The sequence below is a fragment of the Trifolium pratense genome, linkage group LG2, assembly GCF_020283565.1.
Source record: "Trifolium pratense cultivar HEN17-A07 linkage group LG2, ARS_RC_1.1, whole genome shotgun sequence".
Taxonomy (NCBI): domain Eukaryota; kingdom Viridiplantae; phylum Streptophyta; class Magnoliopsida; order Fabales; family Fabaceae; genus Trifolium; species Trifolium pratense.
Genome location: NC_060060.1, coordinates 12,749,892 through 12,773,676, shown reverse-complemented (window position 1 = coordinate 12,773,676; position 23,785 = coordinate 12,749,892). Strand labels below are relative to the sequence as shown.

The following is a 23,785-nucleotide window of genomic DNA, read 5'->3' as shown; positions in this document are numbered from 1 at the left end:
AATATTATCTTAAAGTTTGTGCATTTAATATTTTAAGTATTAAATATTTTACTTTATTAAATGTTAATTTTATGGGTCATGTTAACATGTGCATAAAAGGCACATGTTAAGGTTCTAAACATAGAAAATTGCATTTATTGTTAGAAAAAAATTTAATGCTTAAGAAGTTAAATGCACATATTTCAATATATTATTTCTACTTTTAAATCCTTAACATGTGCCTTTGGTGCACATGTTAACATTTTCCTAATTTTATATACTGGGATACATTAACATATGTCATCAGTTAACATGACCTAATTAATATTGAGAAAATATATTTTTACTCTTTTAAATTTAAAATAATAAATTTGTCAAGGGGAAAGAAATTATGATAAAATCAGTCTTACAGGCCATTCCAACATATGTAATGAGTGTATACCTTCTACCTGATTCAACAATTAAAGATATTAAAAGAATGATGAATTCCTTTTGGTGGAGAGTCAGAGCAAACAATAAAAGGATACGATGGCTTGGTTGGGATCGTATGACCTTCCCGAAATGTCAAGGTGGAATGGGATTATGTGACCTGCACACCTTTAATTTGGCTATGATTGCAAAGGATGAATCTTAGGACAAAGCCACATACTCTAGTTGTTAGACTTTACAAAGCAAGTATTTTCCCAATTCATCTCTTTTTATTCTAAAATTGGTCATAACCCGAACTATACTTGGAGGGGTATTTGGAAAGCTAGATAAATTTTAATGAATGGTTGTAGGTGGAGTATTGGAAATGGAACTAACATCAAAGACATGAGTGAACCATGTTGAGAGATAAAGGTGGAGTATTACGGTTAATGATCTTATGAAACCAAATGTGAAATTATGGGATAGAGACAAAATTGAGTCATTATTTGCAATGCATATTTCTAACCGTATCGTTGAAATCCCGTTATTTGACATGGTGGAGGAAGATATTATATTGGGTTGATAGTATTCATGGGCAATATAGTGTGAGAAGTGGTTACAATTTGATGTTACATGCTACAGGTAATGGTTCGGCCAGCCAAGATGCATGGACCAAGCTTTGGAAAATCCATGCTCCTCCAAAGTCTAAAAATATTCTTTGGAGAATATGTAGAGGGTGCTTACCAACCCGTGTTCGGCTTCAAGAAAAGCACTTCCCATGCACATTAACATGTCCCCTCTGTGATCATAATAATGAGGACGAGTGGCATGTACTGTTCAGCTGTAATGATAGTTTACAAGCAATTCATTCTGCAGGTATGGAGCATGTTATTTTACCACGATTGCAGCGGTTTTGCAGCGTGCAGGCCATTATTCAAGATACAGCAGGAGCGTTCACTTTGTTAGTATGGGTGCTTTGGAATAATAAGAATAATAGCGTGGAACAATTTGAAGGAACCGATTCGTAGCTTAGGCTTCAAATCACGGCAATTATGAAATGAATGGTATGCGTTGCACTAGGTACAGCAGAATCAGCATATAGATACGCAGCAGCAGTAGACCATTTCATGGCAGAAACCTCCTGTTAATTGGTACAAAAATGTAATGTAGACACGGGTTTTTACAACGGCGTAAACAAAACAGTCGAGGGTGGTGTTTGCGCGATCATAGCGGTGCTTTTGTTGTGGCTGGAACTGCTTGGACAAACGGGAATTGCGCCATTGTCGAAGGAGAATTGATTGCCTTACTAGAAGTGTTGAAAGAAATAGCACGAAGAGGCATATCAAACGTTATTTTTTGAAACTGATTCGAAGAGCTTGGTGGATGCAATTCACAACTTACAAAGTGGTAGTTCAGAATTTAGTTCACTTATTTTTCATATTAAGCATGTATTGTTGTCTAATCCAAACTTTGTGGTAAAGTTTATTAAGCGGTAAGCGAATATGGTGGCTCACACGTTAGCTAGGGTAGCCATATCTTGGTCTAGTCGCTGCACTTTTGAATCATTACCTCATTGTATTACTATTTTATTGAATAATGAAATGATGAGTTTCTATTTGTCAAAAAAAAATTAAAATAATAAATGCACAAATTACAATTTTTTTTTTTATTAATACACTTAATTAGTGTCTTAGGGAAGATGTTTAATAAGCATTTTCTTTGTCGATTTGTGTTCCCTTTTTTTCGATAAGCTATGTCTTTTTGTGTTTACTTTTCTATGTTGATTGTTGTCATCTAATTGGGTGAGCATTTTCCCAATATATATACTCCCTTCGTCTCATATTATAAGCAAAAAAAATCACTTTTTCATGTCCCAAATTATAAGTAAAAAAAACTAACTTTTATCATTTTCAAGATAAACTTTTACTTAATTTACTCTCTCTCTTCTTTTCCCCATAATCAATAACCAATAAAAACTGTTTTTACATCTTCCCATGAAACTTATTTCAACAAACACACAAAAAGTCAACCTTGAAATTATCATATTTTACTTTTCTTAATAAGTGTGAAAATATTTTTTTTGCCTATATTATGGGACGGAGGGAGTACGTGTGAATTTGAATGGTGGTATAAGAATGAGTTGTTTTGTCCTAGTATTTGTTTTAGATAATTTAGTGGCTAGAAATTTTACTTTAAAATAGATAAGTAAAATGTATGAGATTCATATAAAATATGATATCTCTTATCAACTCATGGAAATTTGTTTATAGTATTTTATTTATGTGCTTCAATTTATTTGAGATATGATTTATATAAAATTTGTTTAGGCCGCACCAATCATAATTATTTTTCCGTTATTCAGTTATTATTACGCTTTCAATATTGGGATGATATTTTTAAATTTTTCAACTGATATTTTAGCTAGCTCACAATCTTCGATTGACTGTCCGCTTATTTGTGAGGCACAGGCCGAGATCCATTTGTAGTCCGGTATTGGTGCTATTGTTTTTGAGGATTTTTCATCAATTTAATTTTTGTTGGCCCTTAAAATTATATTATATTTGCCCTTAATCTCTGTATCTTTTATTTTTATTTAATATATGTTTCCCATTTGCTTTAAAAAAAAAATAGTGCTACCAGCATGCTGAATGGATAATTACTTGGTGTATTACCTTTAATGGAGTCTCAATTTCTGATCTGTAGAAATGATAAACGGATAAGCTTGTTGTGTCGTTGAAACAATTCGTTTTTTTGAAAAAAATACTCAGCAGAACGATTCAATCATTCTTCTATGTTACCCTCATTATTAAATAATACTAAGCAGAACAACAAATAATACTGAGCAGAACGAATCAACCATTCCTTTGTGTTATTTTTTATTTATAAACGTACCTAAACTTAGTTTACATTAGATTATGTAAACCGAGTTTACGGTGAAATTATTTTTTACTAAGAAATTGGGCTTGTGTTACTCACCACAAGACATCAAGAATAATAGTTGCGGTAAATTTTTTTTTTTAAAGGAGTGATAATTTTTTTTATCATATAGAATAGATTATTCATGTAAAATTTTATAACAAATTTAAAATTATTTGATATGTTTTTGAAATTCACAAACATTAAGCGTTTAAACATTTTATTGAACATCGCTAATTTTAATAGATCTCAATCACATATTAAATTATTTTAGATAAATTTGATTTCTTTGTTATTTTTTCCGATGCTTTCTCGATACAAAACTACTTCTTCAACTAATCTACGAACGTAAAATATTTTTTTCAACTATAAAATTTGTGAACGTCTTTTTTTCAACTAGCCACAACAATATATCATGTATGGATCCACCCTATATAACACATCTCTATAATTTAGCATCTTATGACAAATTAGGTCGTAATCTAGTGCAGAAAGGAGATACAACTACTGGTATTACAGACTTTCCACTACTGGCCGCGGCCAGTAGTAAACGCAGTCGACGTTGTAAGTATACACTTTCCACGTCGGGTCTTTTTATAACCGTCGTGGTATGTATGGTTTACACTGTAGTTATTATTTAAAATTATGGGTATTCCACGTCGGTTTTTACAAATACCCGTAGTGGTATGTATGAGATTCCACTACGGGTATTTACAATATCCGTAGTGGTATGTATGGTTTCCATTTTTTTTTTTTAAGAATTGGGGATTCCACTACGGGTATTTACAAATACCCGTAGTGGTATGTATGAGATTCCACTACGGGTATTTACACATATCCGTAGTGGTATGTATGGTTTCCAGTTTTTTTTTTTAAGAATTGAGGATTCCACTACGGGTCATTACTTTTACCCGTAGTGGTATGTGTAGTTTTCACTACTGATTGTTATAAATATCAGTAGTGGTATGTTAGTTTTATTTTATTTTTTTTTTTCGTAGCTTCCTGTGCCTGCATATTAATTATATGGTCTTCCAGCGCAGAAATTATACGTACAATCTAGAAATTACTAGTAGCTAATAACGCACAAGAAAATTGACATAATTCCGAATATTATTTTCCACAAGTCATTGTCAATTCCTAACAAGTTACATTCAACACATTAAAAGTCAATGCTTAACATTATCACTAATTATCTAGTCTAATTCCAAGCATACAACCCATTAATATGAAAAGTCAAAACTCTATCCATAGAACCAACTAATTTACCACTAATGAAAACGACATGAAGCTGGTGATGTTGAATTTCCAAGTAACCTCATCAATGCTCTCTCCATTTTGGACAATGAATACAGCCAAAGCTTCTTAATATAAAGCATAAGCAAAAATCCATTGTCAGGTTCATTTTGTGCCATGAACCCAGCATTGCTTGCATAATCATCAGAGGAATTGAATCTGGATCCTTCCAAGAAGCACCTTCAAAAGCTACTGCAAATTGTGCAAGGGGAATATCATCATCGAGCATTCGAACCTGTTTTCAGAACACGTAGGTGAACATAGTTAATAAATTAACTAACTATAACAACAGGTTCAAATTTTCTCAATATTAATATTTTTACCTCGGAACCAGTGAAAACTGCTGGTTCTTTTTCGACCAACTGAGATGCTGTGGAGGGATTAGTTGACAACTTAGTAAACAATTTTTTCACTTCCTCAACAAAAGCTTCATGCTTTACAGCTCCAGATGCAGCAATCACCTTGAAAAGCAGACACACGCGGAAAACAGACATCAGGCCAACTTCCAAATTTAGATATTAAAACAAAATCTATATACTGAGTACAAGTTACAAACATAGATCATGAATATGCAATAAAAACATAGATCATGTGTTTTCAACACCTAAGTTGAACAAAAAAAAAACTGCAAACCTCAAAGACTGTTGTTGCTCATATAAGAAGTTTGAAATACCGAATTCTTCATACTCAATCAAAACATACAAATCTACCAAAACACTCACATGAATAAATAATTGGAATACCTAATTTGAATAATCAAAATATATACCTAATTACCAATTTATTAATCAGAAAGAACAAACATGTTCACAACCTGCCAAACCAGAAAATTTCGGTACTGTAAAACCAAAATGCAGCAAGCAAACCTTATTCATGATCAAGCCAGACTAATTAATAGCAGTATAGCGTCAGGTAAAAAAGAGCAGCTTACCCAAAATGAAGCACTCCTTTCTCTGCATAAGTCATTGAATTCTTACGAGGTCCCATCTTTGTACTACCGCTGCTAAACTTAAGGAGTGAAATTAAAGTGAATGGAAGCTCAAAAGAAAGTATCATATGCAAAACAAAGAATCCTAGTTAGTGTTCATGTACTACAATTTAATGCAGCATGTGTGATTGCATATCCACTATTACTATTACTAATCCTTCAATGAGTACATAGACCAAGTATGACCAGCTATTGCAAATTTAGTTTCATTTCAGGGTGTGTGAGATATGATAAATCAGATGTTGCAATATTTATTTCTCTATATCCTGCAATTTGTTATTATCTTAATATAATACTACATATTATTAAAAAGATAAACAAAGTATAACATTGATTACCAAGACTTGCAGCAGCTATTGGTTCGTAGTCAAACTGATCAAAGATATCACCTACAGAAGCTCCAAGCTCTTCTTCAACAATAGCTAAAGCAGTCTCAGAGGGAAATGGAGGAACTTATCCTGAACCAAAAATAAGAGGTAACTTAAGCCCTGAAGAAATGGAACCTTTATATTTTTCTTTCAGCTTAAGCTTTTCAATATTATCGTGTCACCAGTTTTTTGGATTCAAATGGAAACATTTTCACATTTAACAGTTTTAGTTATTTTTAATATCATTTGCTGCCCAAATAGACAAACAAGATGGACATTATAAACTCAATATTATAATACAAGGATTACAAAAACCTTATGACAGAAAATTCTTCTCTTTCAAAGTAGACAAGATAGAAACAACATGAAATAAATCATCCCCTTTTTGCATAATGTTGTAACTTTAACCTGCCGAGTCTTTACTAGATTGATAAGACCACAAGAGCTTTAAAATCTAAATACAAATTGATAATCTTATACTCTATGAGGCACAAAAGATCATAATAGAATGAAAAACAGCCAATGTATAACATCCCATGTCGAATATCTAGAATACGATATAGAATATACATATTGGTACTGGAATACATCAAAAATTACAATAGGATTCACCTACATCCAAAGTTCTTAACACGAAAATAGTACTGATGTCTTAAGCTTAATACGAGTGAACTGCATATTTAAAATAAGCAGCGGCATTAATTCATTGCTTAACAACCAATTAATCCCTTCTGCATCAGTTTTTGAAAAAGGATCTGCAGTTTCTATCTTCTGGTACGCTCGTTGGGCGAGTATTTTAGCTCGCTAAGCGAGAGTTGCAGAAAACAAAGTTTTCTCAGCAGAATCAGTAAAAATTCATTTTATTCACCTACAACATCATTCCATTCATTCTGAGCAATTCATAACTTTAATAAACAATAACTCTAGGTGTGAATTTTGGGATTAAACTCACACAAACACTAACACCCTATTTATTCATAACCAACAAAACTTAATAAACAAAAACCCTATGCTTTGGACTTATGGTTGCCATGACTTTACTTAAACAAACCCACCTGAAATTGAAGTTGAACCGCACTATCGACATCTTCGGAGTTCGCCAAAATGCAGAATTTACAAGGTACTTCAAATCCGTATAGGGAATTTTCTGCATAAAATTCATAGCAGACCCTCAATTTCAGAAGCCTTCTGAGACTTCATTGTTTATTCAAAAATTATAAATTCGGTACTCAATCGAAGGGAATTTCGTCAGCTTTCCATGGGAACAAACGAAATTTAAAACGGAGTTATGAGGAGAGAGTACTGACCGTTTTAGTAAGACCCTGTCCAGAATACGGGTTTCACATACTTCTTCCAATTCCCTATTCCTATTTCACCAATCTAGTTCTCCAAATCTCCCATGATGCTACTGCCTCCCTCTACTTGAAGCTTTTGCATCTTCCAATTACCCACTGTTCTTATGGTCCTTAAACCCCTTTCAAACCATAGATTTCTCATGCAATTACCAAAATGGAAATTGGTGAGTTTTTATGAAACATCTAAACAAAAGAAATGGGGAAATCAGAGGGAAAGAGAAAGTCTAATTATTCTCACCTTAATCCTTGATCAACTCAGAAGATGCAGTGATGTATTAATTTAACACATGCATGACCAAATCATGTGAAATTAGAGTTTGCCCCTTTGGTTGTGAGATGGGGATTCACGCCCTTTTTAGAGGAAGATGAATAGTTGTTTCTTTCATACTTGATTCCTTATGGTTCTACTACCATGAGAGTGAAATTAGAGTTCTACTACCATATACTCACTCTCAAGACAACATAATGAAGAGTTGAACAGATTGATGAACAAGTAGAAACCAAAAATAATGCGAAAATCATTATAATCATGCTTATACATGTATAGATCTATAATAACAAAAACAATAAATAATGAGAAAATAAACTTACCAGAGAGGGTGAAGACGAAGAATCAACAGAATCTGCGTTCTTGAGTTCAACAGACACAACCAACGACGAGATATCAAGGAAAGAACGGCGACGGCTGCTGCTCGGTTGGGGTTTGTGAGAGAAGAGTTCAAACTTGATGACAAACTGATGTTACACAATGTGCAGCATAGAAGATTTATGACGTGCAGCGGATTTGAAGGATTTTTGAGTGAGAAAGAGGAAGGGAAATCGTTTTAGGGTTTTGAGTGAGAAAGATTTCGCGTACGAGAGAATGAGAAGGAAAGGGTACGCGTTTCAGCAATATTGAATTAAAGAAAACCTTTCTAAATTTTCAAGGTAAGGGATTTAACTACCGTGTAAACAAAAACAGTAGTGAAATCCAATTAAAACAAATTTCAATGTAATTACAACATTGCCACCGTGTCAACTTTTCACTAGTGAAATCCCTTGTCTATGAACTTTTCACTACTGGTATTCAAATATCCGTAGTGGAATCCTTTGGTCAAATATGTTTCACTACTGGTATTCACATATCAGTAGTGGAATCTCCTATCCAAAAGTCTATTTTCTACTAGTAAGTTATCATCACACTAGAGCTTGTGTGAAAACAACATATAGCAAAATAATATTAATTAGTTGATTAAAATAATCTTAAGTTAGTGGGGTCAGCAGCCCCATTGGGCATAGTTTCCATATAGGGAATACCCCTATAAAATGAAGATATAAACGCATCTTCATAAATATGACAAAGTGTATTGATCATTAGTTAGTTCAGTGGTGGTGATTGACGTTGAATTTGGTAGGGAGAATCACGGTTTGATTCCCCCCAATAGTGATCGGGAGGGGCTGAAACAACTTAATGCTAGAACTGACCTCCGAACCAGATTAAACGGGTGGTAAAAAAAAATATGAACAGGTGTATTTTTAACTAAATAACATATTTAAACTATTAATCATTGTCAAAATTTGACTTTTGTCAAAATATAATACAAACTCATTGTGTTGCTAGCACATGTTGTATGGGTCAGTTAATTACAAGAAGCTAACGTTCATGAATTAAAATAGTAAAATTAGCTGCTACCATTCTCTATCATGAACTAAAATTAGCTGCAACCAGTCTCTATCATTAAGCTTATATATCATTATATGAATGCAACATGACATACATACATACATGTAGTTCACTTATTGTGTTTCAGAGATCAATATATAGTTGATGTTGATTATTTTTAGGCTTATGTCAGTAGGAGCTAGTCGTTGTTTAGGGTATGCTAACATGTGTAAATTCAAGAGAGTAGCCAAGGTTAATGTGAGATGGTATTAAGTTAAATGGTGAAAAGTAAAAGGGACAAGTATTTATTTTCGGCAATGGTTGAAATATTCTTTTATTTGTTCTATTATTATTATGATACTTTAACAATAATTTGTTTATTACAATTAATTGCCACAATTACCACCAGGTCCTCCAAATTCAAGAGCATATCCAGCTTCCTTTCCATCATATTCATAGTAATCAATTGCATAACATTTACCAGGGGCATTAAGGAACTTTCGTGTCATATAATCTGGAGGTTGAACCTTTTTTCTATTTTTGTCTTGAAATGAAATATACCTAAAATAACAAGCACGAATGTAAGTTTTATCTGGAAAAAGTCCAGATCCCATTGGAGGACTAGTACCCGTAGGAGTTGCTGCTAATCCACCCCATCCCACTCTATTAGCTATCACCAAGTTAGAGAATAAATGTGCTGGAAAATATCCAATTGGTGTGTCTTGAACGAGCAACCACCAATTTTTGGTTTTTTCATCCTGCATAAATATATATATCCATAGTTTAATGTGTCATGAACAACATTAATTTGTCATTATATCCGCTTCATTAAAGTTTATAGTTTATAATTTAAAGAATTTTAATCTTATATAAGTTTTTTTTTTTTTTGACGGAAATCTTATATAAGTTGTAAAAGCATGTCTTTGAGTTTTATCATATCAATATATGATATTATTAATTATAACTTCAAAAAAAAATTAAAATATCATATTACATACTATAAATAATAATATTTTTAAATTTAAATTTGAAGTAAATTAAGAGATGACCTGTAAAAGAGAAATGGGCATCTCAACTTTTGTTCTACCAGAAGTTGATGATGTATTTGCTATGCGTGAACCAAGGTAATATGCACGGTTGGTTTGAATAAAACCTGGGCACAACATATTGTAGCATCCATCCTTGTAATTTTGTGACTGTAATATTTTTAACACTGTGTTATATTTCAAACAAATAAAGTATGCTTTAAAATTAACATCAAATTTTAAAGAAATAACCAATCGTTAATTGGTTTAGTAGTGATTGACACTGAATTTGGTAGGGACGATCACGGTCCGATCCCCCGCAACTGCGATCGGGAGGGGGCTGGAACCACTTGATGTCAGAACTGACTCCCGAACCAGATTAAACTGGTGGTGAAAAACCAAAAAAATTTAAAGAAATGAAACTTTGTTTTTCAACTTTAAATTTAAATTATTAAAAGAAAATTAAAAACATTGACAAAATTAGTAATTTTATTAAGACAAATAACAACTTTTATGAACTTATTGTAATACAAGTCAATGTATATTGCACAAGTTTTTTATTTACAGTGATGCAAATATGAGATAAATTTTATAGAATGCACAAGTTTGTTTTTTTATCACCGGATAAAATAAGATATGATTAGAGTTATTGATTCAATGGTGCAAAAAAAAAATTTAAAAAAAACTTGTTCATTGTACAACAATAACTTATTTGTGCACATTAGACAAAATCTGCCATTCAAACAAATAAAAGTTAAAAATAATAAACTTTTTGCGTACCGTCCATGTTGAGTAGAAATGAGTTGCATCATTTTTGTATAATTGTGGAGATACCTTGCATCACATATGAGATATGTTAGGATTTAGGATATGTATTTTCTATACCGACCAATTTATCTAACTTATAAACCAAAATTTACATAGATGATTAATTGGCATAACAATATGATAAATTAAAACTCACATGCCATCCAACAGTAATTTTATTGTTACCATCTCCCTTTCCATTTTCAACATATATATGACTTGCACTTGTTTGGCCCTCAATAACTTTTGGATTATAAATACTAGTAATTCCACTAACTCCATAGTAAGGACCATTCACAGCATTTGCAAACAATTCAGCATACTGCGAAAATTCAATAAAGTTGTATATTAATTAAATATTGAATAATTATATGTTATTTATAAAATAAAAAATTGTAAATTTTTTGTATAAGCGAAAACTTACATAAGTACGAATGCTATTTTGAGTTAGGATATGGTCATTGAATAATGATTTTCCTTGATTAACGTCATCTTTTGTTATCCTTCGAATTGGGACGGTTCCTTTAGGACAACTAACTTTCTCAAGCACATGAATGAATTTGGTTGATGAACTATTTACATTTGTTTCACTATTCTGCTTTTCAAAACTTGGTTTTCTCTGCCATATATAAAAAATAAAATGAAATTGAAAGAGATGATATAAGTAATAAAAAATTTGAAGAATGACCACAATAAAATATCTTACCTGTAATTTATGTTTCTTTAGCAAAGGATGACTAAAAGCAGGTTGATTATTGATATCAACACAATCAACTATGTATCCTGACATTGTCTAATAAAACCACCAAAATCAACAAAAATAAAATTATTAAATATGGAGATCAAATTAAACTACCAATAATCAATGTGTGTAGTAGAAATACCTGAATACTCTTGATAGGAAATTTGTTAATAAGATTTAGTTGTCTCTCCAACTCCAAATCATCCATGTCATCAAATGTGTTAGCAGTAGTACTACTTGTCACCAAACACATAACAAAAAACAATGTAATCATCATTTTCACAATTTTCTTGTTTTGATCATGGATCGCATAGTTCGGTAAATTGGTTATTTATATATCAATGCTCGGGTAATTTGTGGGTCTTATGATGATGATGTTTGTCCCATATATGTTTTGGTGGGCCATACACTCAAAGGTGGTTCACTCAACATTCTATATAGTAAGTTGATGGAATGTTAGGTGACTTATGTCCTATGTAAGGTTTTGAGAGAGAAGTATCAAAGAGAGGAATTAGCAAAGAGTTGGGGTTTGGGTAGTGATTAAGAGTTTGAATCGAGATGAAAGCTTAGGTTGTGACTAAACCTTGAATTGATAAATGGAAGTACTGATTTGTACATGAAATGGGTTTGAATGGAGTTTCATAATTTGGGTGGATTGAGGAATAATAGAGAGATAAATCGTGAGAGGGGGAAAGACAAATGGAGTTACAAAATCTCTTCTTTGTTCTTGAAGTCTAATGAATGATCATTCTTAAATTGCATGCAACGATTCCAATGATTTGTGGTGAGAAAATGTTGAAGATGGAAGAATGATGTGAGGGGCGTGATAGAGAGAGGTAGAAGAAGAGAGTATATATTAATTAGACGATTCTGTTATCATATGTTAGTTTAACTACAATGTAAGGTGAATGAATGAATCAATGACTTAATTTGTTAATAAAGTTTCCAATTTTCTATTATCAAAAATAAAAAAGTTTCCAATTTTCTTCATTTATTTTATAGTCTTTTGTATGTGTATGAACTCTGTCTCTTGCTTGCATGGTGATGGTTGTTGGACTTTATAGTGTCAAAAAGTGAAATCATAAATATATTTTATTTTCAAATTTTAATAATTAAATAATTTTTTGTGTGAATAGACAAATAATATAAATAAAATCAATTTTGATGCAGTAGAATGACACCATTCATGATGAGAATAAAAAAGGTCGAATAAACTTATAAGAAAATATTAATCAATAAAAAATTACTACAAAATATTGCCCAACATCCCCAAATTGAAATTTTTGATAAGAGCACTTTGAAAGAAGTTAAATTTAAGCCATTAAGGTCAAGGGAATCAAGGAAAGAAGATGAAGGGAAGAATTTAAGGGGGAAAAAAGATGAATCACATTTCATTCAATTCATATATTTTTCTTTTTCTTGTGTTAAATAAGCTTGGATCTCAACCCCAAAAGCTAGCTCAAAGGGTGAGGTTGCCCTCACATATTTATACACTTCACATCTCGGGAACCTAAGCAATGTGGGACTTCAAACAATCTCCAACAACACAACAATACATTCAACACCCACCTTCACGCCTAGCGTGGTCCTGAGTCAAATGCCCACACTGCAGTCCTTAACCCGGCTCTGATACCATGTTAAGAAAATTGAACATATAGAAACATAGAGAAAGACCCTTGAACTTAGGGTTTCAATAGAATGAACAAAACTTGAAGAGTAAAGGTTACAATAGAGTATAAATATTAAATACTAGAAAAAGACTAAACTACCCTTACCAATATAATAAAAATATAAATAATTAATATCTAACAGAGTTGTCACTAACATGAGTGCGAATATTTAAGCTCAAATCATCATCACTACAATAACATACGTCAAATTCACAAGAGTAACATTCTATTCTGAATGCTCGGTTCTCGATGCCTTTTGAAAAAAGTTACAAGGTAATGGATAAAAATATAATAACCACTATATTTGTTATGGAACAAAAAAAAACACCTTGCCCTGCCTTTCAAAATCAAACAACAAGCAGCCTCCTTTTTTTCTTCAGCAGCGCCTCTTGCCTCTTCTTATATGTTAACTTCTTTTAAAACTAATGAGCAAAGGCTATTTGAATATCATCTACTACTATGCCACTTTGTCCTCTCTTCTTTTTCCACTACTCTATACACTGATCATGATTAATTGCATAAAAAAAGAGAGTGTTTTACACCAATAAATTAAATTTAAGGTAATTAAAACCAAAACCGACCGGTTTAACCGATTCAATGGAGAATAGGACATGTGTTCGGTTCAGTCTGATCTTGGATGAAAACCGCTCTTCTAGTAAACCGAGAAAAGAACCAGAAAACCGGAGGTATTGAAGAAAACCGGTGGTTTCACAAGTTGAACCAATTCTTTTTTTAAAAAAATACTGAGCAGAACGATTCAACCATTCATCTATGTACCCTCATTATCAAATAATATTGAGTATAACGATTCAACCATTGCTCGTTGTTATTTATTATTTATAAACGTACGGAAACTTAGTTTACATTAGAATATGTAAACCGAGTTTACGGTAAAATTATTTTTTACTAAGAAATTGGGCTTGCATCACTCACCACAAGAGATCAAGAATAATAGTTGTGGTAAAAAAAAATTCTTAAAGGAGTGATAATTTTTTTTTATCATATATAATAGATAATTCATGTAAAATTTAATAACAAATATAAAATCATTTGATATGTTTTTGAAAATCATGAACATTAAGCGTTTAAACATTTTATTGAACACCGCTAATTTTAATGGATCTCAATCACATATTAAATTATTTTAGATAAATTTGATTTCTTTGTTTTTTTTTTCAATGCTTTCTAGATGCAAAGTTATTTCTTAAACTAATCTACAAACATAAAATATTTTTTTCAACTATAAAATTTGTGAAGGTATTTTTTTCGGCTCCACCACCAATATATCAGTTATGGATGCACCCCTGTATAACACATCTCTATAATTTAACATCTTATAACAAATTAGTTCGTAAGTTATCATCACACTGAGCTTGTGTGAAAACAACACCATATTAAAATGGGTCATAGCAACAAAATAATATTAATTAGTTGATTAAGTTAGTGGGGTTAGCAGCCCCATTGGGCATAGTTTCCATATAGGGAATACCCCTATAAAAGGAAGATATAAACGCATCTTCATAAATATGATTAGGTGTACCTATTGTTAGTTAACTGATAATTGACATTGAACTTGGTAGGAGAATTATGGTTTGATTCCCTACAACTGTGATCGGGATGAGTCTAAAATCACTTAATACTAGAACTGACCTCCGAACCAAATTAACGGTTGGTGAAAGTTAAAAAATAAATAAAAAAAAATATATATATATATATATATATATATATATATATATATATATATATATATATATATATATATATATATATATATATATATGGGGTTTTCTAACTTAGACCCTAGTTAGGTCTAAGTTAGCAAGGTGCACCTTTTCAATTGGACCAAAATACCCATTCTTTTAATTTTTGAAAGAATAGAGCAACAGGGGCATTTCTGTAATTTTACATAAAAAAAAAAATAACAACACGCGCCCCACCTTCTTAAACAATTAATAGACGTGGATCCAGTGTCGCGCGCGTACGGAAGGACCATGGTTACAGACCGTTGATTTCCATCAGACAGCCAAGATGTGATCTCATTAAGACTGTCTGATCAATCAGACAGCCCAGATCATCCTGATCTATCAGATCATCCTGTCTGCGCCACACTAGATTATAAGCTGGAGAGAGAAAATTTTGCTTTTGAAAAAGGCAGCCACGTGTCAGCATATGAATGGGTCTGCGTGATTTTTTTCCATTTTATACTTTAAACTCGATTATTTCGTCGTAAATTAATTTTTTATTTTTTATTTTTTATACCAAAATTCATAATTTTTTTTTCTCTACAAATAGAGACTTGGTTCGTTTGATTTGGACACCGAAAAAAAAACGCAATTTTTCACTACTTTAAACTCGATTATTTCGTCGTAAATTAATTTTTTATTTTTTATTTTTTATACCAAAATTCATAATTTTTTTTTCCTACAAATAGAGACTTGGTTCGTTTGATTTGGACTCCGAAATCCTTCTGAAACCATTTATATGGTAGAATGGTTTCAGAGAGTTGTAATCTGAAACCATTTTGCTGGTAGAATGGTTTCAGTAAGTTGATTATTAGTTATTTGCTTCTGAAACCATTTAGCTTGTAGAATGGTTGCACATAGTTGTATTCTGAAACCATTTTACTGGTAGAATGGTTTCAGTGAGTAATTTATTAATTGTGTTTGCTTCTGAAACCATTTATCTGGTAGAATGGTTTCAGAGAGTTGTAATCTGAAACCATTTTGCTGGTAGAATGGTTTCAGTAAGTTGATTATTAGTTATTTGCTTCTGAAACCATTTAGCTTGTAGAATGATTGCACATAGTTGTATTCTGAAACCATTTATCTGGTAGAATGGTTTCAGAGAGTTGTAATCTGAAACCATTTTGCTGGTAGAATGGTTTCAGTAAGTTGATTATTAGTTATTTGCTTCTGAAACCATTTAGCTTGTAGAATGGTTGCACATAGTTGTATTCTGAAACCATTTTACTGGTAGAATGGTTTCAGTGAGTAATTTATTAATTGTGTTTGCTTCTGAAACCATTTATCTGGTAGAATGGTTTCAGAGAGTTGTAATCTGAAACCATTTTGCTGGTAGAATGGTTTCAGTAAGTTGATTATTAGTTATTTGCTTCTGAAACCATTTAGCTTGTAGAATGATTGCACATAGTTGTATTCTGAAACCATTTATCTGGTACAATGGTTTCAGAGAGTTGTAATCTGAAACCATTTTGCTGGTATAATGGTTTCAGTAAGTTGATTATTAGTTATTTGCTTCTGAAACCATTTAGCTTGTAGAATGGTTGCACATAGTTGTATTCTGAAACCATTTTACTGGTAGAATGGTTTCAGTGAGTAATTTATTAATTGTGTTTGCTTCTGAAACCATTTATCTGGTAGAATGGTTTCAGAGAGTTGTAATCTGAAACCATTTTGCTGGTAGAATGGTTTCAGTAAGTTGATTATTAGTTATTTGATGAGATTAAGGTAGTGAAAAATTGGGTTTTTTTTTTCTGTGTCCAAATCAAACGAACCAAGTCTCTATTTGTAGAGAAAAAAAAATTATGAATTTTGGTATAAAAAATAAAAAATAAAAAATTAATTTACGACGAAATAATTGAGTTTAAAGTAGTGAAAAATTGCGTTTTTTTTTCGGTGTCCAAATCAAACAAACCAAGTCTCTATTTGTAGAGAAAAAAAAATTATGAATTTTGGTATAAAAAATAAAAAATTAATTTACGACGAAATAATCGAGTTTAAAGTATAAAATGGAAAAAAATTAACGCAGCCAATCACATCATGACACGTGGCCTGCCTTTTTCAGAATTTTCTCTCTCCGCGTCATCCAGCAAGCACCACGCGCGTTTGTCGGCGCGTGTGATGCACGCGCGCTGATCTTGTCCACTAACACGCTGCCACGTGTCCTGGGGGGGGGGAAAAGAAGTGGGGGCGCGTGTACTGTTGCGTAAAATTACAGAAATGCCCCTGTTGCTCTATTCTTCCAAAAAATTAAAAAATGGGTATTTTTGTCCAACTCAAAAGGTGCACCTTGCTAATTTAGACCCAACTGGGTCTAAATTAGCAGCCCCCTATATATATATATATATATATATATATGGGGTTTTCTAACTTAGACCCTAGTTAGGTCTAAGTTAGCAAGGTGCACCTTTTCAATTGGACCAAAATACCCATTCTTTTAATTTTTGAAAGAATAGAGCAACAGGGGCATTTCTGTAATTTTCTGCAATTTTGCCAACCATATACACGCGCCCCACCTTCTTAAACCATTAATAGACGCGGATCCAGTGTCGCGCGCGTACCGAAGGACCATGGTTACAGACCGTTGATTGTCATCAGACAGCCAAGATCTGATCTCATCAAGACTGTCTGATCAATCAGACAGCCCATATCATCCTGATCCATCAGATTCCAGCGCGTGCGCCACACTGGATTACACCCTGGAGAGAGAAAAATTTGCTTTTTAAAAGTAGGACACGTGTCACACAATGGTTGGCTGGACGTGATTTTTGTTCATTTAATACTTTGAACTCAATTATTTCGTTGTAAATTATTTTTTTATTTTTATACCAAAATTCATAATTTTTTTTTTTCTACAAATAGAGACTTGGTTCGTTTGATTTGGACACCGAAAAAAAAATGCAATTTTTCACTACCTTAATCTCATTTTTTGTCTACTAAATACGTTACTTGTGTGTTGTAATTTAACACGCACCACTCAACCAACTCACTGAAACCATTATACCAGGAAAATAGTAGATAATATTCTGGAACTTTTGGTATATTTTATGAAATTTTTGGAGCTTTGAAACTAATTTTAGTTAATTAAATGAGATAAAACGGTAATTAAAAACTAATGTTTGCTTCTGAAACCATTTTACTGGTAGAATGGTTGCACATAGTTGTATTCTGAAACCATTTTACTGGTAGAATGGTTTCAATGAGTAATTTATTAATTGTGTTTCCTTCTGAAACCATTTATCTGGTACAATGGTTTCAGAGAGTTGTAATCTGAAACCATTTTGCTGGTAGAATGGTTTCAGTAAGTTGATTATTAGTTATTTGCTTCTGAAACCATTTAGCTTGTAGAATGGTTGAACATAGTTGTATTCTGAAACCATTTTACTGGTAGAATGGTTTCAGTGAGTAATTTATTAATTGTGTTTGCTTCTGAAACCATTTATCTGGTACAATGGTTTCAGAGAGTTGTAATCTGAAACCATTTTGCTGGTAGAATGGTTTCAGTAAGTTGATTATTAGTTATTTGCTTCTGAAACCATTTAGCTTGTAGAATGGTTTCAGAGATTTATACTCTGAAACCATTTTCCTGGTAGAATGGTTTCAGTGAGTTGATGTAAGGTAGTGAAAAATGAGATTAAGGTAGTGAAAAATTGGGTTTTTTTTTCTGTGTCCAAATCAAACGAACCAAGTCTCTATTTGTAGAGAAAAAAAAATTATGAATTTTGGTATAAAAAATAAAAAATAAAAAATTAATTTACGATGAAATAATCGAGTTTAAAGTATTAAATGAAAAAAAATTAACGCAGCCAACCATTGTGTGACACGTGGCCTTACCTTTTCAAAAAGTTTTCTCTCTCCGCCCATCCTTTAGACCACGCGCGCCTGTCGGCGCGTGTGATGCACGCGCGCTGATTGTGTCCAATAACACGCTGCCACGTGTCCTGGGGGGGGGAAAAAGAAGTGGGGGGCGCGTGTATTGTTGGGTAAAATTACAGAAATGCTCTTGTTGCTCTATTCTTTCAAAAATTAAAAAAATGAGTATTTTTGTCCAACTCAAAAGGTGCACCTTGCTAACTTAGACCCAACTGGGTCTAAGTTAGCAGCCCCCTATATATATATATATGAGCAGGTGTATTTTTAACTAACTAACATATTTAAACTATATATTAACCATTGTCAAAATTTGACTTTTGTCAAAATATAATATAAACTCATTGTGTTGCTAGCACATGTTGTATGGGTCAGTTAATTACAAGAAGCTAACGTTCATGAATTAAAATAGTAAAATTAGCTGCAACCAGTCTATATCATGAACTAAAATTCGATGTAACCAGTCTCTATCATTAAGCTTATATATCATTATTATATTAATGCAACATGACATAAATACATGCGGTCAACATCAACATCATTATTATAAGTAGCATGCAGTCAACATCAACATATAATTTAAAAAATAATTCAAACCTTTTCTCTTGGTGCGGCCATCAACATCAAAGTAGCGGGAGTAGTCGTCGAACTCAGTGGATGCTGGTTGGATTTGGATTTCTTCATTTGCTTCCAATACAGGTTGAATTTCATGCAGATCTGCTTCCACTTCTTCAATTTCGTTATCTGCTCTTGGGGTTGCCATCATCATCAAACAAGTAGGAGTAGGAGGAATTCTTGTTGAACTGAATTGTTGGACAAGAAGTGCCAAAACCGAGAGAGAGAAAAAAAAATTAGACTATAGCATTCGTAGTTATAGATAGCAGATGTCAATGATGTCAATGATGAAATTCGTAGTTAAAGTAGACTAATGAAGACCCAATTTCATCATTGACATCTGCTATTTATAACTACGAATGCTATAGTCTACTTTTTTTTTCTCTCTCTCGGTTTTGGCACTTCGTGTCCAACAATTCAGTTCAACAAGAATTCCTCCTACTCCTACTTGTTTGATGATGATGGCAACCCCAAGAGCAGATAACGAAATTGAAGAAGTGGAAGCAGATCTGCATGAAATTCAACCTGTATTGGAAGCAAATGAAGAAATCCAAATCCAACCAGCATCCACTGAGTTCGACGACTACTCCCGCTACTTTGATGTTGATGGCCGCACCAAGAGAAAAGGTTTCGCAAAATGTGTTTCGTTGGTTTAGTTTAGTGATGGTGATTCCTTCAAATATTTCTTCTCATTTTGAAATTTTGAGTGGTTGTGCTAGTAATAAGAGGTCTTTGGTTGGTTTGGCTTACAACCATGTGGTCAATTTGGAATACCCGAAATCGGAAAATATTTTCACATCAAGTGGAGGATGTTCAGGCAACAGTTGATGAAATTAAATTATTGTCTTGGAGATGGGGGACGGGTAACAATAGAATATCTCAGTGCATGTTCAACGAGTGGAGCTTGAAGCCGACTTTGTGTCTGGAGCGGTGAAGCAGTGTGGCTGGTTGGTAGCAGGTTGTTGTTTCTAGTCTGCTAGGTGTTTGGTGTGGTTGGAGGGACTGTCTTTGTGAGTATGTTTGTCAGCAGGGTTGTGAGTTGGTGGTTCCTTTAGGCTATTACTTTGCTTTGCATTTGTAGTTATCAAACTTGGAATGCAAGGTTATACAACTTTGCTTATTTTATTTGTAGAATCAGGTTTGAGATGGAGCTGAGCAGGGTTGTTTTTTATAGCTTTCCTGTCTTTTGTTTTAGGATTGCTCTTTAACTTTGTTTTTGTTTGCTCTTAGGCGTGTTAGACGAGACTTGCATTCTTGTGTATCACTATGATGTACTGTTTGTACTTCATCTTGTTCCTCAATAATATACTGTATTTGCAGTTCAAGAAATAAAAATATACAATATGCTGAAATTCTGTATAAGATATTATATTGACCCTATTTTCCATATTAGTATATTGATATACCTGATCTGTTGTTGTCACACTCAAAATATGCATCTTATGCTAACCCTTAAAGTAGGGAGGGATTCACATCACAATGATTTAGCTCACTGAAATCATGCAGACATGCTAATTTTCAAAAGTCATGACACAATGTAGTTAAATACCATCCATAGCTAGATTGATCATGTAAGTTGTGACAAAACAAAATTGCACACTTTTTACTGTATCGATGTATATGAGTATAGCAGTCTTTGCAATCTAACTGAGTCAATTCTATTCTTGTAAACATGCACATAAATGGTTGTAATTTATCTAGTTGACATGAGTTATTGGTATACTACCAAAATCGAACATTCAGGTAATCTAAAGGGTATATTATAGAGCATATAGCTAATCATTAAGGACATATATAATTTGGATTGGAATAAGCCTAACATCAAAGGAAACTAATGAAGACTGATATGGTTTGAGGATGTTTCTTCCTTTAATTTGCCATTGTATAAAAGCTTTATGTAGGGTGCTATTGCAAGATACATAAGACTTAGGAGAATTGTTGGATTTGGATCCCTTGTTTACTATGCTATACATTCTCTTTCAGAAAAGCACACATTAAATATTTTGATTATAGTCTGGCAAACTACATAAAGAGATAGATTATGGAACTATTTATGCTAAATTCACCTTTTTACTGAATTCTAAAATAATTGTTGCATTGTAGGAACATTTTGGACAGCCACTGCTCATATCATCACTGCTGTGATAGGCTTAGGAGGAGTCCTTACATTGACATGGGCAATGGCGCAGCTTGGGTGGATCTTTGGACCGATTGCAATGGTCCTGTTCGCAGCCGTCAACTTTTACACTTCCATCCTGTTAACACACTGTTACAGGAGAGATGAATCAGTTACCGGACGGACAAATAGTTACACATACACCGATGCTGTCAGTCTATCTTGGGTGAGTAACAAGATAAAAACCTCTAATGTGAATTGTGTGTGTGTGCGCGTGTATATATATGATGAAATTTGATTTTTTTGTTGTTTTGGGTGTCAGGAGGAAGAAATGTCCAAATTTGTGGCCTGTTTCAATATCTAAATATCTCTGGAATTGCAATTGGATTCACAATTGCTGCCTCAACTAATATGATGTGAGTTGTTAAAACATAAGTGTTATTAGTTATGTATTGTTGTTTGCTCTATAAAGTTAACTAACTTGTTGATATGCTGAACTTATTTTAACACTAGAAAATTCTGAGTTACTTATTATACAAACTTTCCTTTTATTAAGTGTATTCATGATGTGTTATTGACCTTTTTGGCTGTTTCTCAGGGCCATAGAAAGGACACATTGTATGCATGTGAATCAAAGAAAAGATCAATGTGATGTATCTAGGAAATCTAGGATGTACATGATATTATTTGGATTGGTGGAAATGGTACTTTCTCATATCTCAAATTTAAATAAAGTATCATGGCTATCCATAATTGCAACTATCATGTCCCTCATTTACTCTGGAATTGGACTTGGTTTAGGCATGGCCAAAGTAGCAGGTACAAAAGTTATATATAAATATATTACTACTAAATTATTATAAATTTTTCACCTCGCAGAACATGGAACTCTTAAAGGTAGCTTAACAGGAATTAGCACTGACACAATCACTCACACACAGAAAGTATGGAAGAGATTACAAGCTTTAGGGGCAATAGCTTTTGCATACTCTTTCTCCATCATACTCATTGAAATTCAGGTTTGCATATTCCTTCTCCATTATAGCTTTTTACACAAATGCAAATTATTACATAGGATAATACATATTTGTTTTGTTGCACAGGACACCATAAAATCTCCTGCCGAGCAAAGTACAATGAAAAGGGCAGCTGTGGTGAGCATTGTGAGTGTTACAGCATATTATCTATTGTGTGGGAGCATAGGTTATGCAACCTTTGGAGACTATGCACCTGAAAACCTACTGGCCGGGTTTGGTTCCTTTTACCATGACCGCCTATATTGGCTTGTCGACATTGCCAACTTCACGGTTGTTATGCATTTGATTGGGGCATACCAGGTATTAACTGCATCTTACTACGCTACGAAGCCCTTGTTAGATAATTTAAAGTTACAAAAAAAAATGTAGTAAATCTAATGTAACCTTTATATTATATTGTGTTAGGTGTTTTCCCAACCACTTCTTGCGTTTGTCGAGAATTGGGCTGCACATAGGTGGTCTGGTAGTGAAGTTTTTACGGAGTATGGACTGTCGGTATTTCGTCCATTATGGAGGACCACCTTTGTTGTATTCACAACCTGCATGGCCATGGCATTTCCTTCCTTCAGATATATAATTGGAACATTAGGAGCTTTCGGGTTCTGGTCCTTGGCTGTTTTTTTCCCGATTACAATGTACCTATCAGAGAAAAAAATTCGGAAATGTACTAGAAGCTGGGTAGGACATCAGATGCTCAATGGAAGTGTCCTCATGATTTCGATACTTGCTGCTATTGGAACGATTGTAGGATCGTTTGATTTAAATTGAAAACTATTTGATTGTAATCAATTTTAGATTGTAATTTCTGGTTTCAATTTAATGTTGTAATCTCCCCCTTTGGTTATGTAGAAAACAAAAATCTGAACCAAATCTTGTATCTTGTGTTATAATAAAGAGTGGTTCTTTTTTATTATGACTTTTTTTCCTGTGGTTCAATTTTATTCATTAATAACTTGTGGATTGCAAAATTGACAGGGAGAAGTTGAAATGCTAACTAACTGAGACCGACTGTAACTGTTTGCTAACAGCTTGCGATGCAAGTAACAGAAGGAACTTCAAAATTCTGCATTTGTTTGTTATTTCTGAAATCTAAATGAATTCTGTGTTTGATCTGATTTCCGATTTACAGCCAGGTAGGGAGGCATGGAGAATTAAGGAGATTAGGGTTGTGAGGATTTGGGATGTTCCAACTTTTTGAATCAGTTTCAGGACCAA

General features: G+C 33.0%; 2 protein-coding genes and 1 long non-coding RNA gene across 9 annotated transcripts; 1 reads left to right on the top strand and 2 right to left on the bottom strand.

Moving 5' to 3' along the window:
• Positions 1–4,395: 4,395 nt before the first annotated feature.
• LOC123907725 lies at positions 4,396–8,242 on the bottom strand. Of its 7 annotated transcripts, XR_006809356.1 has the most exons (8): positions 7,899–8,206; positions 7,260–7,711; positions 7,008–7,099; positions 5,923–6,042; positions 5,528–5,599; positions 5,230–5,302; positions 4,920–5,057; positions 4,396–4,831 (listed from the first exon to the last, which is right to left on the bottom strand). It is a non-coding gene; the product is annotated as an uncharacterized LOC123907725 (long non-coding RNA). The 7 variants fall into 7 exon arrangements; XR_006809349.1 differs by lacking the exon at positions 5,230–5,302 and having other exon boundaries at positions 7,899–8,242; XR_006809350.1 differs by lacking the exon at positions 5,230–5,302 and having other exon boundaries at positions 5,528–5,604; positions 7,899–8,214.
• A 1,093-nt stretch (positions 8,243–9,335) lies between these two features.
• Positions 9,336–19,565, bottom strand: LOC123904208. Its single transcript, XM_045953897.1, has 9 exons — positions 19,400–19,565; positions 13,349–13,446; positions 11,688–11,812; positions 11,488–11,572; positions 11,206–11,400; positions 10,939–11,103; positions 10,755–10,808; positions 9,999–10,145; positions 9,336–9,707 (listed from the first exon to the last, which is right to left on the bottom strand). Exons 1-9 carry the CDS (start codon positions 19,563–19,565, stop codon positions 9,336–9,338), a joined length of 1,407 nt encoding a protein of 468 aa, XP_045809853.1.
• On the top strand, positions 19,395–23,448 carry LOC123903720 (amino acid permease 4-like). The gene is made up of 7 exons (XM_045953300.1): positions 19,395–20,044; positions 21,521–21,748; positions 21,859–21,949; positions 22,132–22,352; positions 22,413–22,552; positions 22,637–22,870; positions 22,976–23,448. Exons 1-7 carry the CDS (start codon positions 19,873–19,875, stop codon positions 23,336–23,338), a joined length of 1,449 nt encoding a protein of 482 aa, XP_045809256.1. The 5' UTR covers positions 19,395–19,872; the 3' UTR covers positions 23,339–23,448.
• The last annotated feature ends 337 nt before the right edge of the window (positions 23,449–23,785 follow it).

Excerpts from the sequence above, each read along its gene's own strand:
- LOC123904208 (XM_045953897.1), bottom strand. The coding sequence starts at position 19,565 with ATGGCAACCCCAAGAGCAGATAACGAAATTGAAGAAGTGGAAGCAGAT. Across the intron at positions 11,813-13,348 it reads GCTTAAATATTCGCACTCAT|AAAATTGTGAAAATGATGAT; the intron begins GTTAGTGACAAC and ends GATCAAAACAAG. Across the intron at positions 11,401-11,487 it reads TAAAGAAACATAAATTACAG|AGAAAACCAAGTTTTGAAAA; the intron begins GTAAGATATTTT and ends TATATATGGCAG.
- LOC123903720 (XM_045953300.1), top strand. The coding sequence starts at position 19,873 with ATGATGATGGCAACCCCAAGAGCAGATAACGAAATTGAAGAAGTGGAA. Across the intron at positions 22,353-22,412 it reads AGGCATGGCCAAAGTAGCAG|AACATGGAACTCTTAAAGGT; the intron begins GTACAAAAGTTA and ends TTCACCTCGCAG. Across the intron at positions 22,553-22,636 it reads TCATACTCATTGAAATTCAG|GACACCATAAAATCTCCTGC; the intron begins GTTTGCATATTC and ends TTTGTTGCACAG.